The 18,805-nt window shown below is 36.0% G+C and overlaps 1 protein-coding gene across 1 annotated transcript in view; it reads left to right on the top strand.

Annotated features, from left to right (window-relative positions):
• LOC106868371 (uncharacterized) overlaps positions 1 to 5,160 on the top strand; it is a 192,797-nt gene extending 187,637 nt beyond the window's left edge. Inside the window, exon 10 of the mRNA XM_052977663.2 lies at positions 4,746 to 5,160. Within this exon, the coding sequence (XP_052833623.1) occupies positions 4,746 to 4,766 (21 nt within the window). The 3' untranslated portion in view covers positions 4,767 to 5,160. The remainder of the gene's footprint in view (positions 1 to 4,745) is intronic.
• Positions 5,161 to 18,805: the final 13,645 nt, after the last annotated feature.

The raw sequence follows: 18,805 nt of genomic DNA, 5'->3' as shown, positions 1-18,805 counted from the left end.
GAGTCCAGAGAAACTGAAAACATTTTATTTTGCAATGTGTAAACAATTTCACATCCAGGAGTAGGAGTTTTCACAATTTGCTTTGCTTAGAAATACTATAGCTTTTCTGAAATGTGAATCTTCACAGCTGGTAATAAAAAAAAACCCCAAGAACTTCTAAATCTGACGACTTGAAATTGGCACAGGATCAATAAATATAATCATCACAGCGATTGTTTAATGTATAAAACACCACATCACAATATAAAAAGGTAAAGCAAAACAACTTGAAATTCATCAATGTTTAATGTGAACCTAAGAATTCAGTTCCATTTGGCAATGTTTCTAGATTTTCAATAATTTTATAATGATGAATAAGTTTTTCCGATTTATGCATTTAGAAAAACTGTGGCTTTTCTGAAATGTTTGGTAAATAGAATCTCCACAGATATTAGTTGATGCAAATAAAACGGAAATTAAAAACTGTTGAAATTGGGAAAACACTTATTTTGCAATATTTCAATGACTTTATAATGAGTATTTACATAGCATTATGACAAGAAATATTTTCTTGGAGGAATTGGTCTACGGTTATGTATCGAAATAAGGCAACACTATATTTTTGCAGACTTAACAGGTATCTATTTGTAGTTTTCTTGCAGAAATAGGAGCAAAATACGTATTTTTGAACAAATATTACAGTCGCTAATGTCCACATGTCTACGGTTATTTGTCAAAAAGGAGTAAAGACAATATTTTTGCAGACTTACTAAGCATCTAATTGTAGTTTTCAAGAAGAAATGAGTAAAAAAACCTGCGTTCTTTCTTGAAGGAAGGAATTTATGTCGCTGATGTGCACGCGTGGACGGTTATATATCAAAAGTGAGGTAAAACTATGTTTTTGCAGACTTATTAAGCATCTGATCGTAGGTTTCTTGAAAATATTAGTGTGAAATGCATATTTTTGCGGAAGGAGTTGGTGTTGCTAATGTGGACAAATCTACAGTTTATCAAAACAGAGGTAAACAGCAGACTAACTATGCATCTTTTGTAGTTCTCTTTAATAAATTGCTGTAAAATGCGTGCGTATTTTTCTAGAAGGAATTAATGTTGCTAATGTGCACAAATTTATGGTTATCAAAAATTTTTTGCAGATTTACTAACTAGGTCCTTGTAAGCGTATTTTTTTTTCTTTTAGCAGACGTAGGGAATTGATGTCGCTAATGTGCACATGCCTACAGTTATTTATCAAAAATGAGGTAAAATAATATTTTTGTAGATATGAAAAAATTAATGCGTATTTTTCGGGAAGGAATTGATGTCGCTAATGTGCACATGCCCACGCTTATTTATCAGAAATATGGCTAAACTATATTTTTGCAGACTCATTAGGAAATGTAATCGTAGCTTTCCTGAAGAAATAGGTGCAAAATGTATCTTTTTCTTGAAAGAATTATTGCAAATGCGCAGATGTCGACGGTAATGTATAGAAATGAGGCAAAGCCATATTTTTGCAGATGCAGTAGGCATCCGATTGTATATTTCTTTATGAAATTAGTCTAAAATGTATATTTTCTTCAAAGAATTCATGGCGCTAATGTGCACAAGTCTACGGTTATTTATTAAAAACGCGGCTAAAGTTTATTTTCGCAGAATTACAAGGCATGTAATGGTAGTTTTCTTGAAGAAATAGTTGCAGAATGCGTATTTTTCTTGAAGGAACTCATGTCGCTAATGTGCAGTTACTCACCAAAAGAAGGCAAAACTGCATTTTTGTATACATCTAACCATATTTATTGTCGCTAATGTGCACAAGTCTACCCCCCCCCCCTGCATTCGATATGCTTTAGGTCGAATTCAATGTCCAAAAGTTGGGATTAAGGTCATTTTACTGGTCAAGGTCAAGGTTATTTTGTGATTGATGTCGCCGGGCTCGTGTGTTGTGGTCGTTGGAATGGAGGTCGGGGACATGTTGATTTTTCGGTCAAGGTCAAGGATCGGTCAAGGATCGTAGATTATGGCTTAGGTCGAGTCGCAGATTAAGATCAAAGCTGAGGTCACCTTCGGTCGAGTTAGGGGTTGATTCTATCTTCCATTCGACATCTGCAGGTGATTTAGTGTTGGAGGTCTAGGTTGCAGGTCAAGGTCGAGGTCACATTCAATGTTACAGTCAAAGGTCAACGTGCATTGAGATCAAGTCAAGTTTCTGGATCAAGATAACAAAAATTCAACCTTTGAGGTCAGGTCGCAGAGCAAGGTTCGGAGTCGGGTCGGATGTTTTAGGGTTGAGGTCAGGGTCGGGGCCAAAGTCGGGGGTCAGTTTCGGTTTCGATTTCAAGGTCAAAATCAGGTGTCTTTTTGTTTCGGTTTCACTTTCTCAGAAAAGTATGGAGTCATGGTCCGTTTTGGGTCAGAGGTCTCGGTTAAGGTCGTATTCCTTTTTGTTTTCGGCTTCAGTTTCACTTTTTGAAGCAATTGCGGGGTCAGGTCAGTCTGTTTCAAGGTCATGGTCAACATCAGGGTCATTTTTGTTTTCGCCTCAGGTCAAGGTGAATTTTTCTCTTGGTTTTCTTTTTTCTCTGTCAGGATTAGGGTTAAGGTTTAGTTTAGAGTTACAGTTAGGGCTAGGCTAGTGCAAGGGTTAGAATTAGGGTTAGGAGCAGAGTTAGGGTTAGGATTATAAGTAACCATAAACTTGAGTTAGTGTTAGGTTTATAAACAACTGTCGACATCTGCATGAATTCCTTGAAGAAGAATATGCATTTTACACTAACTTTTTAAAGAAATATACGATCGTATGATTACTATATGTGCAAAAATATGGTTTTACCTCATTTGTGATACACAACCGTCGACATGTGCATATTAGCGAGATCAATCCCTACTAGAAAAATACACATTTTTCACCTATATCTTCAAGAAAACTACGATTAGATAGATACCTAGTAATTCTGCAAAAACAATATAATGGCCTCATTTTCAATAAATAACCATACTCTCGAGTACATTAGTGACATCAATTCCTTCATTTGAAGTACGCATTTTACAGTAACCTTTTCAACAAAACTTGCACCTATTTTTTCAAAAAAACTACAATTGTAGTTTGCTTTATTTTTGATAAATGACACTCGACTTGTGTACATTAGCGACATCAATTCCTACACATGCCTACAAGTTCAGCTTCGTTTCTATTAAATAATTGTGGACATGTATGTGCACATTAGCAACATCAATATTTGTTCAAGAAAAATACTCATTTTACAGCGATTTTCTAGGAAAATACATTTAAATGTGTGCAAAAATGTAGTTTTGCCTCCTTTTTGATAAACAGCTGTAAACTTCTGAACATTAGATATTTTTGCACACATCTAATCGTATTTTTCTTTAAAGATAGCTCCAATATGCGTCTTTCAATGCATTCAAGAAAAATACGCATTTTGCAGCTATTTCTTCAAGAAAACTACGATTATAACCTAGTAATTCTGCAAAAATATAGTTTAGCCTCGTTTTTAATAAATAACCATAAACTTCTGAACGTTAGTGACATCAATTCAGTCTTATTTTTTTACCATAGCCTTCTCCACATTAGCGACATCAATTCCTTCCAGAAAAATACGAGTTTTGTACCTATATTTTCAACATATCTGTGAAACTCCCCGAAAGTATGGCTTTCCGTGATTTTTGATAAATAACCGTAGATGTTAGCGACATCAATTCCTTTAAAATAAATACGTCTGCAAAAATTCTGGCTTTCTATTAAATAATACATAACCGTTGACAACTGCGCATCAGCAACATTGATTACTTCCATAAATATACGCATTTTGTACCTATTTCTTCTAGAAAACTACGACTACATGACTGCAAGAATAAATTTTAGCTTTTTCCTTAATTTTTCATAAATAACCGTAGAGTTTTAAACATTAGCGACGTTATTTCCTTTAGAAAAATACTCATTTTGCACCTTTCTTCAAGAAAAATACGATTAGTATTTCATTCCTTTTCTCAAAATTTTCCTATTGCAAAGTTTACCAAATATTTCAGGAAAAGACAACAGCATTTCTAAAAAAAAACAGGAACGGAAAAACATAAACTCATTTACATATTGTAAAATAAAGTGTTATACCTCTCACTCTTGAGATGTTCTACGTTCTTATGCCTTCAAACTGTTTTATGCCTGTAAACACTATACTCAAGTTTATATTAAATATCTGTGATGTTTGTTCAGCTTCATCTTTTTAGATTGTGGTAATATTGCAAAATAAAATTGTTTTCCCACTTTCACCATCTTTGAACTTCATTTTTGTTTGTATCAACTATCTGTGGTGATTCTATTTACCAAACATTTCAGAAAAGAAATAATTTTTCTAAAGGCATAAAAAGTAAAAATCTTGCTCATCATTACAAAATTATTGAAAATTTTGAAACATTGCAAAATAAAACTGATTTCTTAGGTTCACATTCAACATGGGTGAATTTCAAATGTTGTCTGATTGCGATGATGTGGCGTTTTATGCCTTCCTGTAAGAAAAGCCACAGTATTTCTGAAAGAACATAAAAACTCGTTATAATGTTACAAATTAAAAGTGTTTTGTCACATTTATATGGAAAATAAGTGTGTTCTGAGGTTAAGATTAGACGTGCCAATTGTTTAAGTTGTCAAATTTAGAAATTCTGGTTTTTCACATTCTGATTTCATCTATTCTTCTAATAACAATATTGTTACTGAGTAGCATGGCTTGAACAACTTTGTCATTTTTTTCCAGGACTATTTTAAGAAATGCTGATATTGATGGTTTAATTAAATCCTCTCCAATAGTATGAGTATGATTTTTTTCCACATTTAGCAATGAGTAATGAAATTTCATAACTAGCCTCAAGATTACAACAGGTGTGCAGTAAACAGAGACGTTATTGTTGATCTTTTTGCAAATTTTTCCTTTAAAGACTTGAAGTAATTTGAATCTGAATTTACATACACACTGTTTCGTCTTCAAATGTAACTCAAGACAATTTGGTTTCATTGATTCGTTGGTGACATAAGTCACTGAAAGGTGACCGTTCATCGTGGATAGCAGGTATAAATCCAAATTTTATATATTGATGAACTTTTCTTTTTGCACTACTCATTTTATGCACAAAGTTTGTGACTGAAAGAAATAAAATTTATTAATAAATCTTTCCAATGTGTTGGTCGTGTTAATAGAGCTTGTCAGCTATTTTTTCAAATATCAAATTGGGACATAAAGGGTTTATATTCCAAGTAATTAGAATAAATCTGAAAAATAATTGAATAATTAAAAATTATTTAAAGAAATATTCAAAACAAAAATTTCTGAATAAGGGATATAAATGTCAGCACACTTTTTTATGCATACCTACATACTGTATGTGCACACATACACTTGCAGAGACTCACTAGAAAACAACTCACTGTTAATACTTCATTCTCGAATTGACCCCTTTGTCTATTGGTATAGTAAACAGAAAGTTGCACGTTCATTGTGTACAAGAGGTGTAAATTCAACATAACCCTACGCATGCCCCACCAAAATATTACCATGCCCTACATTGGGAATCATGGGTCTATAAGGAGACAGTCTCTCTGTCTGTCTTTCTGCCTTTTGATTAAGATTACAAAGATTAATGTTAGTTATTTTCATTCGCAATATATGCATTTTTTAAAAGGAAGTAAAATATCTGAAAATTGGCTATAACAATGTAGCCTTCCAGTTTCATTGCTTTGAAGGTTTGATGTGGGGAGAAAAAAATTGGAGAAAAAAGTTACAGGGGTTTAAAAATCAAAGAAACTGAATAGTTTTAGCCAATAGTGAGACAGAAATTTCCTGCATTCAGCAGAGCGGTGTCAACTTTAAGGTTGTACCCTGTGAAATGTATAGTTTAGCATCTGACCTGGTGATTGTAGGTTTCTAAATAAACAGAAATACCTAATAAAATCAATATGTATCATCTTATTGTTTCTTTTGTCGCTTCATTGATTGTATTTTTTAATTATTTTTTAAAATTTATTATATTAATATATTTGTCTGCATGTGTTTACTTTATGTGTATTTCAGTATTATGTATACCTGTCATGTATTTGTGTACATCATTAATATATAAGTGCAAGTGTGTCTCCAAAATTCCAAAGGTGAGTAAGGTTTTCATGCTACGATAAGAATAACACTGGTCAACAAAGAATTTGTCCCAAGGAAAAGAACACCTGCATCTCATGCAGAATTCAAAAATGATGTCAAATTATCTGTATCACCCGCAGTTTCTCCGTTCCACGATATCCCGCTCAGTTCCTGTTACGTGGGCTAAATTTCAGTTAGCTGCTGAAATGTGAAGCTAACAGTTTAAGAAATACTCCTAATTTAAATGTTTAGGAACAGAATTAACCTAGTGAAATCATAAATCCAGCTATCTGGGTCAATGAGTCCCAGAATTATATAAAATGAAAAATATTTAGAAATACAAACACACAGAAGCACAGAAAAATATGTAATATACTAACAAGCAAAAAAATTAAAACAAAACATGTGGCTGGAAGAATCTCGTGGTGTGAAGAATCAAGTGTGAAAAGTCAACATAGACAACAGTGAACCACAACACAGCATGCGGTTGTCATGGTAACAAGATGCTAGTGCCACGCTGTCTGTTGATTGGCTAAAATTACTCAAATTCCCAACTTTAGTTCCAAGTAACATCAGATTCTTTAATTTATGAGATAAAGTAATTGGTTGATCATAATCAAATTCAGAGTTGCATCGATATACTAAAATTGAAAGCAACCTGAGCAAAATTAAGTGGGGGGCTCATTTTGTGAATGAAAAAGACTTAATCCAAATAAGGAAATAGTAATTTTCCCCTTGAAAAAAAAATCATGTACCCATTCAAGTATAGGGAGAATTTCTCTCTTTCAAGTCCAAAGCACTCTGAAAGTTGCATAAATGATTAAGGGGAGAAAAAAGAAAAAAAAAAAAGGACGTCATCATTTTCAAATTGATTTGTTTTTTCTTAAAGGAGGAAATTACTATTTTACTTGTAATCTTTATCCTCTTAATCTTTATCCTCTTAATCTTTATCCTCTTAATCTTTATCCTCTTAATCTTTATCCTCTTAATCAAACGGCAGGGAAACAGATTTTGAGTTTTAATATAATACAGATAGAGATATTTATGCAGGTACATATTTACGCGAATCCAGGTAAAAAAGTCACAGAATAAAGTTACAGGGGTTTTGTCTGGGAGAGTTTTGTTCTAGGGGGTTTTGTCCAGATCCCATGAATTAATTGTAACTTTTTTCCCTAGCCAAAATTGTGACTTTATTACTGATTACCTATTTACGCACATACCTACAAATATCTGGATGTTTCTTATGTCAGTGCTTGCATACCTGTACATACATGGTCACACATGCATATGTACATAAAGATATACAACCAAAGGCCTTGTTTCAGTCCCCTCCACTTTTCCAGGAATGGGGGAACAAACTATATTTTGTCCGTCCTACTTTTTTCCAATTAAAAAAGAAAATCCCACTAATATATCATACGTATGTATAATACATATTTTTATATGTTAATTATGTGAATATATTTATATGAATATATATAGATCTTAAGTTTTCAATCTGTATTGAATTTTGTTCACTTGATATTTACATCCATTTGCTAAAAATTAAAGATCAACTCATCAATAATTTGAATGAGAATTCTATAACATTTTTATATGTATTGGTTTCACTAAGTGAATATAGATAAATAAATAATACATTGTTTATCAAACTCACAATGGAAATGCAGATAACTTTATTTTCTACGCCTGAATTTCAGCTGCTTCCCTTTTTTCATAGTATATATTAGGTTGTCAAGAAAGTTCTTGCTGTTTTTAACCTTTAAATTCAGATGCACATATCTCAGCTCAAGCAAAACATTATTAACTGAAATAAACACCATCAGAATCAACAAGCTTCTGCCAATGTGAAACAAGTAGCAAAAAAATTCTGCGTTCTGGTGGCAATGAAGTCGTTGAAGGCGTGTTTGTCATTGTCTTGGTTTTTTAAGCATTTTTCATGCAGGAAGTTGTCGAGATGCTTGAAGAAGTGGTAGTTGGTAGGCGAGAAGTCTGGTGAGTATGGCGGATGAGGCAGAGTTTCGTAGTCCAATTCATTCAACTTCTTTTCTATTGACCAATGCTGGCTGTTGTTGTCGGAGTTTCTTATGTATTTCATCCATTTGCTGACTACTTCTCTGCTGTAACGGTTTTACCTGGATCCAAAATGCTGTGACGGATGAGACCAGCTGCAGACCACCAAACAGTCACCATGACCTTCTTTTGGCTTCGGGAAGTGCTGTGGAGCTTCGTTGGCATCCAACCAGTGAGCTGAGCGTCACCGGTTGTTGTAAAGAATCCACTTTTCATCGCAAGTCACAATACGGTTGAGAAATGGGTCATTCTTGTGTAAAAGAAGGGAAGATGACACTTCAAAACAGCGTTTTTTTGGTTGTCGTTCAATTCATGCGGCACCCATTTCTCAAGTATTTTTGTCTTTCCAGTCTCTTTCGAGTGGTTGGAAATTGTCGTATGCATTACATCTAATTCAGAAGCAAGCTCGCGAACAGATGTGTGTGGATTGGCTTCCACTAAGGCTCTTAGTTGATCGTTGTCAACATCCGATGGCCGGCCACTATGCTTATCATCTTCAAGACTCTCGTCACCGCTACAAAATTTCTTGAACCACCATTGTGCTGTACGTTCATTAGTGGTTCCTGAGCCAAACACATTGTTGATATTGTAAGCTGTTTCAGCAGCTTTTCGGCCTAGCTTGAACTGGAATAACAAAATTGTGCGAATTTGCTTTTTGTCCATGTTGTATTCAATGTTCCGGAAAAAATGGCCTAATAATTCAAAAAGAAAAAGAGTAACACAATTAGATAGAGCAAAAAATGGGCTTTAAAATGGTATATAAAGTCAAAGTAATTTAACGACAATTAATTTGAAAATGCATCATTTAAAACCAAAATTAAAAATTCCGCAAGAACTTTCTTGACAACCTCAATTGTATATAATATCTTCAATTTTCATTGATCATGACACTTATAAAAACCATCACCATTTTCAAGTGAGCTTTTTCTGCACACGCTATATATATATATATATATATATATATATATAGTTCAAAAAAACAATAACAAAAAAACAAAAAAACAACAAAGTGAGGACGTGATATGGATAGTATTATTGGACGCTCAGGAAAGGAAAGAGAGAGTGTATGACGTTTCGGGCGTAGCCCTTCGTCGGAAAGATGGAAAGTTCGGAGAATGGAAGAACGGAGAAAGAGGAAAATGGTACCGATGCCCACGAGGTTACATGATGAAAAGACCGGAAGAGGAGGTGGTGGGGGAAAAGTTCTTTCCAAGATAGGAGAGTGAAAAAGGGAGATGAATCTGTGCGTTTGCGAAAGTCTGCGAGTGTGTGTGGTAACAGAACGTGTGTGTGCGTATGTATGTGTGTGCATGGTTTGGTGGTTTATCTGTTAGTGTGTTTGTGTGTATGTGTGTGTGTGTGTGTGTATGACGTAGTGGAAGAAATTAGTAGCAGGACTGGTTAGTGGACGCTGTAGACAGTGTAGGTAGAAGGTCAACAGGTGGTTATTTGGGTGTGTGTGTGTTCGTGTTTGTGTGGGGTTGTCGGTGTTAGGTACGTGTACGTGTGTGTGTGTATTTTGTATGTGCGCGTGTGTGTATGTGTATGTTTTCTGTGCGTGCGTGTGTGTTTGTGTGTATGTGTATGTTGTGTGTATGTGCGTTGCTGTGTACGTGTGTGTGCGTGCGTTTGCTATTGTATATGCGTGTTGTTTATGCCCATGTGTGTATGATTGTATGCGTGTCTTTGTGAGTGTGTAGTGTTGGTGAGAAGTGTGTGTGTATGTGGGTGTGTGCGTGTGTGTGTATATGTGTGGATGTGCGTGTGTGTGTGGGATTGTGAGTGTTAGGTACGGGTGTGTGTGTTTATGTGTGTCTGTATGTGTTTCCGTGTGCGCGTGTGTGTATATTTTTTGTGCGTGCGTGTATGTGTATATTGTGTATGTTTTCGTGCGTGCGTATGTGTTATGTATATGAGTGAGTATTGTGTATGTGAGAGTTGTGTGTGCATGTGTGTATATGTGTATGTGTGCATGTGTGTATATGTGTATGTGTGTCGTGTATGTGTGTGTGTGTGTGTGTGTGTGGTTTTACGTATGTGAGGGGTGTGTATGTGTGTGTTTATGTGTGTGCGTGCGTATGTGTGCCAGGTATGTGTGTTATTTTGTGTGTGCACTCCTGTGTGTATGTGTGTGCATGTGTATGCGGCTGTGTATGTAGGCGTGCGCGTATATATGGGTGTGTGTGTGTATATATGTGCGTTCGGCTATGTGTGTGTGAGGGCGCGTATGTATGTTTGTCATGTATGTGGGCGGTATATGTATGTGGGCGGTATATATGTAAGGTGTGTGGGTATTTGTGCGTGTAGGTAGTGGTGAGATAAAAAGTGGAAAAAAGTAAGTGTAATAACAAGAGAATAATGGATATAATGTAAGGGGGACGAGGGGGGGTTTAAAAAAAAAAAAAAAAAAAATTATGTAAAGTGTTGCAGGGACGTAAAGGGGAGAGTCATAAGGAAGAGAAGGCTGCGTTGAGTCCGAAGGGGAAAGAAGAATTAAGGTTGAAAATGTAGTGTTGCTCCAAGTGGAGTCGCGAGGGAGTGGACCCATGGTGCAGGGCGAGGCCAAAAACGGAGATGTTAGAGGGAGAGTGGTTGGGCAGTTGGAAGTGACGGCCGACAGGGGAGTCCGAACCTAGCCGAACGTCCCTTAGGTGTTCGGTGAAACGGTCGGCCAGCCGGCGGCCCGTCTGCCCCACGTAGAGTTGGTTGCATAGGGTGCATTTGATGCAGTAAATAAGGTTGGAGGAGGTGCAGGTGAAACTGTGTGGAATGTGAAGTGTTTGTAGGTTCGATCCGGTGACAGAGGTAGTGTTGGTGATGAAGGGGCAGGTGTGACAGCGGGATCTGGAGCACGGGAAGGAGCCGGGTGGGGTGGGGAGGAAGAGGAGAAGGTACTGCGGACCAGTAGATCGCGTAGGTTGCGGGCGCGTTTGAAAGCGGATAGGGGTGGGTTGGGGAAAATGGGGTGGGTAGTGGGATCGAGCTGGAGGCGACGGAAGGCCCGTAGGATCCTCCGACGAAGGGGTAGGGTGGCAGGGTGGAAACGGAGTGGGAAGGGGGTACGGTTAGGGGATTGGTGTGGGGGAGGAGAGAGGTGCGGTCGATTCGACGAGCGCGGGCGAGGGCGGATTGGACAAGGTGGGAGGGGTATCCTCGATGCATGAACAGACGAGCAAGATACTGGGACTGGGTCTCGAAATCCTGGTCCAGGCTGCACAAACGTCGGAGGCGGAGGAACTGGGAGTAGGGGATGGCTCGTTTGGTGTGGAATGGATGGGATGAGGAGAAGTTGAGGTAGAGGTGGGAGTCAGTGGGTTTGAAGAAGGCGGAGGTAGTGAGAGAGTTGGAGGGGGGGTTGATGGAAAGAGAGATGTCGAGGAAGTTGACAGAGGTGTCAGAGATGGTGGAAGTAAAGTCAAGAGCGGGGTGGAAGTTAGAGAGGAAGGAGATGAAAAGGCAGAGCTATATATATATATATATAGGGGGTCCAACAAAAGCCCCATGGTTATATTTTTCGATTTTTTTACCTTTTACTTGTTTCAGTCATTAGACTGCGACCATGCTAGGGCACCGCCTTGAAGAATTTTTAGTCGAACAAATCGACCCCAGAGTTTTTTATTTTTTACTTGTTGCAGCCGCCCATGCTGGAGCACCACCTTAAAGAAATTTTAGAGGCTGCATGGAACCCCCAATTTTTTTTTAAATGCCTTCCAAACCACTTCTGTGATATATTTCAATTTTTTTTTCTTCTTACTTGTTGCAGCCATTAGACTGGGGCACCACCTTGAGGAATTTTTTTGAATGATTTTCAACCAGCACCTGAAGTTAAGCCTAGAAGGTCTCTCCACATGCTAGAAATAACAGCCAAATTTTACAAATGTTTCTTTTTATAATTTCACGTAAACAAAAATGGAAATCGCAGTTGTAAACAAAAAATTATTTTCCAAAATTCCAATTTTTAAGTAAACAAAATGGTACTTGTTGGTTATTTCATGCCCATTAAAAAATTGGATTATCTCCCCACTGTTTTATGGTTATCTCCCCCAACTAAGAAAAAAAAATGGAAAAATTAGTAAACATGAAAAGTGAGATGAAACATTGTTTTGAATCTGATGCTATTTTTATTAAAAAAATCACACAAAACTGAAAAAATTAATAAACATGGAGACTGAAAAAATTAAACATCTTATTGAATCTGATAACATTTTTATAACAAATCATATCATGCCAATTGAGGAGGCCAAACGTGAACAACATGTTGAAGTATTGAATCAAAAGGATCTGACTCATTTAATCCAATCTCTTGTCACCACATGAACTCACTTTTTCAGAGGGAAGATAACCCAGTTTTTTAATGGCAATTTTTTAATGGGAAGTGAGATAACCAGCATAATATATTCAATCGAAAAGCAGTGTCAAAATATCTATGTTCCTCGTGTGTTTCAATTATTTTCCTCGTTTGTAGAATAATTTTAAAGTTTGAAAATGTAAATAAATCAACCATAACATCAATAATAGAATAACAACACAAGACTATTTACTACTCAAAGTACATATTGTCTGAATTCTAACAAAAAGGAAAGCATTTACTTCAAGAAATGTGTGGAAGCATAAAAGCAATAAATATGTTTGAATGACTAGACCAGTGGTTCTCAACCAGGGTCCATACAAGATTTTGTTGGGGCCACAGAACAAAATAGTAATTGAGGATCCACGATAATAGTTTAAGGTCCCCTCAACAAACTTTGCTTTTGGTGCATGTATTGGTATTTGTTGCAAGAAACAGCTAGGTTTCTTTCTCTAGCATTTTACATAGTTCAACCTACACAAGTTAATGTGCACACTAGGAATTTTGAAAGAAGATTCTGTAAAACTAGTTTTTAAATATCAAATGGCTATGGGAGTCTACCAGAACAAAGTAGTAATCAAAGGGATCCATAGGTAGAAAATGGTTGAGAATCCCTGGACCAGACCTTCAGCAGCTGGAGAAAGTTCAAAAGGTCAACTTATTCTCATTAATCTAACCCTATTATTATCATCAGCTGCTGTAGAAAGAGGCGCAGAAACTGGATGAACCGTTTATACTCCCCTTTCAAGAAATTTAGCTCACATAAGTCCTTCTATTGACTTAACTATTTTTTCACTCCATTTAGCAGGTATTTAATCAATTCTTGGAGTTATTAATTTCATCGCAACTATTATTAACATACAAGAAAAGAAAACAAAAGACTTTAAATATATATTTTAAAATGCTGATTTTTCTGCGACCAAAAATTCTTCAAGCTGGTGCTCCAGCATGGCCACAGTTCAATGACTGAAACTAGTAAAAAGATTTTTTGAAAATAAAAAAACCGAGGGGGTCATTAAAAAAATTCCAGAGATTTGGCTGTTACTTCTAGCATGCGGAGATACCTTCTAGGCTTAACTTCATGCGCTGGTTGAAAATCATAAAAAAAAATCCTGGGGTCGTTACATTCAACTAAAAATTCTTCAAGGTGCTGCCCCAGCATAACCACAGTCTAATAATTGCAACAAGTAAAAATTAAAAAAAATTCTAGTGTTGATACATTCGTCTAAAAATTCATATGTATGTGTGTGTCTTATTACTTTTTCTTGAGATTAATTTATATTTGGGACATTTTAAAAATTAATATAAATATTATCTTCATAATATAAAGCAAACATCACAATATTAAAGATTTGTTATAGAATTCAATCTTAATAAATATTCCCTTTTTAAGAAAGAGTTTTTTCAAAGATAGTTCAATTGGGAAGAGTCCATTTGCAAACACACATACACATTCATATATATATATATATACATATAAATTACTTGTTTATGGATTTCTCTAGGTTTCTCGCCATAAAGGGTACTTTTGTGGCGTATCTTCAGACCCTAAAACCTCTTAAAATATTGAGTGGGAAACAATATAAACAGTATTGTTTCCCCCTCCATATTTTAAAGAGGCCATAAACCAACAGGTTTTAGGGTCTGAAAATATGCCATAAAGGTACCCTTTATGGCGAGAAACCACAGTATCGACCAGACCATCAGATGCTGTTATACACCACTAATTACAATACACTTCCAATTTTTTCTTGGTGGGGTCCAAATCATTTAACTAACATACAAATATTCATAAAACAAAACATACAAGTCTGCGCGTATACATACATACATACAAAAATGCCTTGCTGTTGGTGTAGAAAATACAATGAAGGAGCCTTTGATCTAGGGTATAAAACTGACTGATTGACATACATACATACATACATGCATGCATGCATGCATACATACATACATACATACATACATACATACATACATAACAATACATCCATTGAAATAACATTCAAATCCTGCTGATTTTGGTGGGTATCCTTTCAGGCCAGATAAAATAAAATACCAGTCAAGTACTGGAATCAATGTAATCAGCCAATCCTTTTTCTAGATTTCCGGTCCTTGTTGGTTTTATTGTTGTTGTTGACAATGCTCTTGGTGTTGTTACTGTAGCTACTTATATAAATTACAAATATGTTACGTCTAGTTTAATACTGCAATTATGATGAAAGGATTGCTATTTGCTAGAATAGCTGAGTGGTTTCAAAAGTGAATCCATTTCTTAACATTGTCATTCAAATCTTAAACTAATTGTTTTCTCATCTCTGCACTCAGAAATGAATGTGGAAAGTTGATCTCCTGTTCTTTCTCAGGGTATTCTACAGTTAACTCTAATAACACAGGGAAGATCTGTTGTTCTCAGTGGTTCTATTTCAATTAGCAAACATAAATATACAGCAAAATATTAAGTCCATCTCCTTCGGTCACTTGGCCTCTGGCCAAAGAACAGGCATGCAAAGGTAGGTCTTTTATTACACTGTGTAACTCAATGTTTGTCCTTGGGTAGCAACTGTTATTTCTTATTTGCTTACCCTTTGAGTGAATAAAAACATTTCCTTTAAACTTTATTTATTCAAACCCCCAAAAATTTCTCAACACATGACTGTCATACTCCTCCACTACTTCTGCTCATCATCATCAGAGATGCACATATCATCACCCACTAAGGGACATGCACAAGTGGTTATGGTCAAGCAATTGACAAGTAAATCTGAGACAATGGGAAATAGGTCAATTCAAAACGTTGATATCCAGGCAACAAATGCAAAGTTTGAAGGGAATAATACTCATTTCCTTTGATTTCTAGATACAAGGAAAAGAAAATAATGCTTACTGACCAATGACAAAAAAGAAATAAAAATTTTGTCACACAATTTTGTTATCTCTAGCTACCTATTTTATATTGTAACAACTAATATTATAACCAATGTAAATAAATGGCCATCTTCATAATTAATATTGTTCTGTTTTTCAATCATTATGACATTAAAACATCATTGTCATTATATACACACACACACTTATGTGTATATCAAGTGTTACTGAACCTAGTAACCCACATTATCAAATGAACAATACATGCATGCACTTATTTTGATGATAATACATCCATTGAAATAACATTTCATTGTCATCTGTTCTTTTGAAATTGTTTTTTCAACTGAAAACAATTTTTCAGAAAATAGCAATCCTTTCATCATAATTGCAGTATTAAACTAGACGTAACATATTTGTAATTTATATAAGTAGCTACAGTAACAACACCAAGAGCATTGTCAACAACAACAATAAAACCAACAGTATTGATGGTATCAATTATCTATAATATAAGCCCAAGGACCAGAAATCTAGAAAAAGGATTGGCTGATTACATTGACTCCAGTACTTGACTGGTATTTTATTTTATCTGGCCTGAAAGGATACCCACCAAAATCAGCAGGATTTGAATTCAGAACCCAGATTGTTGGAACAAAGCCATTAAGGATTTTATCCAACATTTCAATGACTCAGTTAAAGCTGGCACTCTGTCAGTTACAATGACAAGGGTTCCAGTTGATCCAAGCAACAGAACAGCCTGCTTGTGAAATTAATGTGCAAGTGGTTGAGCATTTCACAAACACATGTACCCTTAAATTGGTTCTCAGGAAGATTCAGCATGACACAGAATGTAACAAGGCTAGCCCTTTGAATTACAGGTACTACTCATTTTTGCCAGCTGAGTGGTTTGGAGCAATGTGGACCTTACAATTGTGAGCTGAATATCCCCAACCACTAAGCTATGTACCTTCAGTTAATCCTAATGACTCAGTTGATCCTACCAGCAATAATAATGTTTCTCTTAACCCTTTCCCTTTTCAAAGAATCTTCACAAGTTTGTCCTAAACACCCATGCTTGTTTTCAGACTTTTAGTTGGCCCTTGATTCATCTGCCCTGAGTAATACAAAGATCTCTTTTCATAAGTCCCAAGTTACTATAGTGATTAAAAATAAATTGGGAATGTGTATCATAATATGAGGTACAGAGTCCAGGAGAAGATTGTACAATTAAATCAGCCTAAGTACTTTCTACAATACTAGCAACAATAAGTAAAAGTAATGGCAGTAAACACATGAACAACAGTAACGATCTCAGTCAGAACAAAATGAACATTGAATACAGATTGTGCTCCAGTATGGCCTTAGTCGTAATGCCTCACAGAACTAGAGGAATTAAAGAACTAACAACATAACATCATCTTTAGAAGGTATAGAATGCCTGTGCAGTTGAATAGATGCACAGATTTGATGTATGCATCAACTGTCCAAGTTACACATGGTACATGAAGACTTGGCATGTAAAACACAAGCCATAGAAGGGATTAATCATGTCAAAAGCTTGGCATGAAAGTACCGACTTTGAAGGCTATGTCTATGCAATTTAAGAATAAGAGATCCCCACCAAGTACCTACATCATAAAAGGCAGAAAACATTGACAGACAACAAATAAAGGCTTTGCATGACCAAGACTGAAGACATTGACCACATTATTGCCAATTGTAAGAAAATGTCTTCCAGATATCTTCCCACAAGGTATAATGTGGTGGCCAGAATTATTTGGAGCAAAGTATTGCTGAATTTTGGATCTTGGAGAGAAAATGCAAATCCTTAATTCATATGGTTACGATATCTTGGACGTTCATTGTTCAAATATCAGCAAGATCTTAAGATTTAAAGAATGATGGTTAAAACGAGATACTTTCCTTTACAACCTTGTTACCAATTCAGTGGCTGATCAAAATTTACTCTAAAATTAAAAAGAGGGAGAGAAACATGCATACAGTCACACACACACACACAGAATTTAAGCTAATATTAAGTCAGGTTGAGATGTTGCCTAAAACTTGAACTGCAACTAAAAGCAGGGACACATCATAGCTGCCTAATGATGATTGGCTATAGACAGTTTATCAACTGAGCAGGTACAAGTATAATAGATTAAAAGTATAAATAGGCAACAACTATTACCAGGTTAGACTATGACATTTACATATGAGGATTATGTTGTTACATCACTATAGATCCTAAAGAGGAAGTGAGATGATCTCTTACAGCTGTTTCAAGAATAGATGCGCAGATGGTATATTTTCCAGCAAAATGCACAATAACTAACCACAGAGCATATAGCCATATAATATTCTATTCCATTATCAGAGGGAGAATGAGGTGGAGCCTTAATAGAAAGCTTTAGTGAGATATAGGGAAAAGTTAAAAAGGGAAATAGGTGGAGAAAACAGGGCCATAATGACATGCGGATAGACAGAAGCTAGCAATCATGACAAGGAATAGATATACAAATGTTTAGTTAGCAGAAGATATATAGAAAGGAATATCTGGTGTCAATATAGATCATGAAGAGTGATGCTAGGTAGTATTGCATGAAGATATTGTGGTATAGAGGTGACAGCAAGTAACATGTCATTGGAAGATAACGGGGGTAGGATAGTGCACAAGATTAAGTATCTACAGCAGTTTGGTGTGGTGGTCAGTGCAATATGCAGAGGATGAAAAGGGTTTGAAGAGTAATGCATGAATAAGGTTATAAATCAGTTGACCACAATGAGGCGCTGAGGGTAGTAAGTGCATTTTAGATGTATGCACTTTTATCTTTTACTTGTTTCAGTCATTAGACAGCGGCCATGCTGAGGAACCACCTTGAAGAACTTTTAGTCAAATGATTCGACCCCAGTACTTATTTTAAGCCTGGTACTTATTCTAACGATCTCTTTTGTAGAACAGGGATATGAACATACAAATAAAGTTACAGGGATATAAACATACCAACACCAGTTGTCTAACAGTGGTAGGGAACACACACACACACACACACACACACACACACACACACACACACACGCATATATACGACAGGCTTACAGGCTTCTTTCAGCTTCTGTCAACCAAATGCATGCACAAGGCTTTTGTTGACTCAAGTCTATAGCAGAAGACACTTTCCCCAAGGTACCATGCCAAGCCATGTGGTTGGGCAGCAAGCTTCTTATCCCACAGCTACGCCTGCACCTATTGATACTTTGTTGATAGTTACCAAAATAAAGAAATTATGAATTGTAATAATTAGGAATTAACATTTAAAATTTGAAATTCACTGGGGAGCATGCATGTGAGTAGAAAATGAGCAAAATCAAAGCAATCTTAAAGTTTGTACATTGGCAGAGA

The sequence above is a fragment of the Octopus bimaculoides genome, chromosome 28 (genome assembly GCF_046866305.1).
Source record: "Octopus bimaculoides isolate indiv1 chromosome 28, ASM4686630v1, whole genome shotgun sequence".
NCBI lineage: Eukaryota > Metazoa > Mollusca > Cephalopoda > Octopoda > Octopodidae > Octopus > Octopus bimaculoides.
Note: the sequence above shows the minus strand (reverse complement) of the source record. Positions and strands in the feature narration are given on the sequence as shown.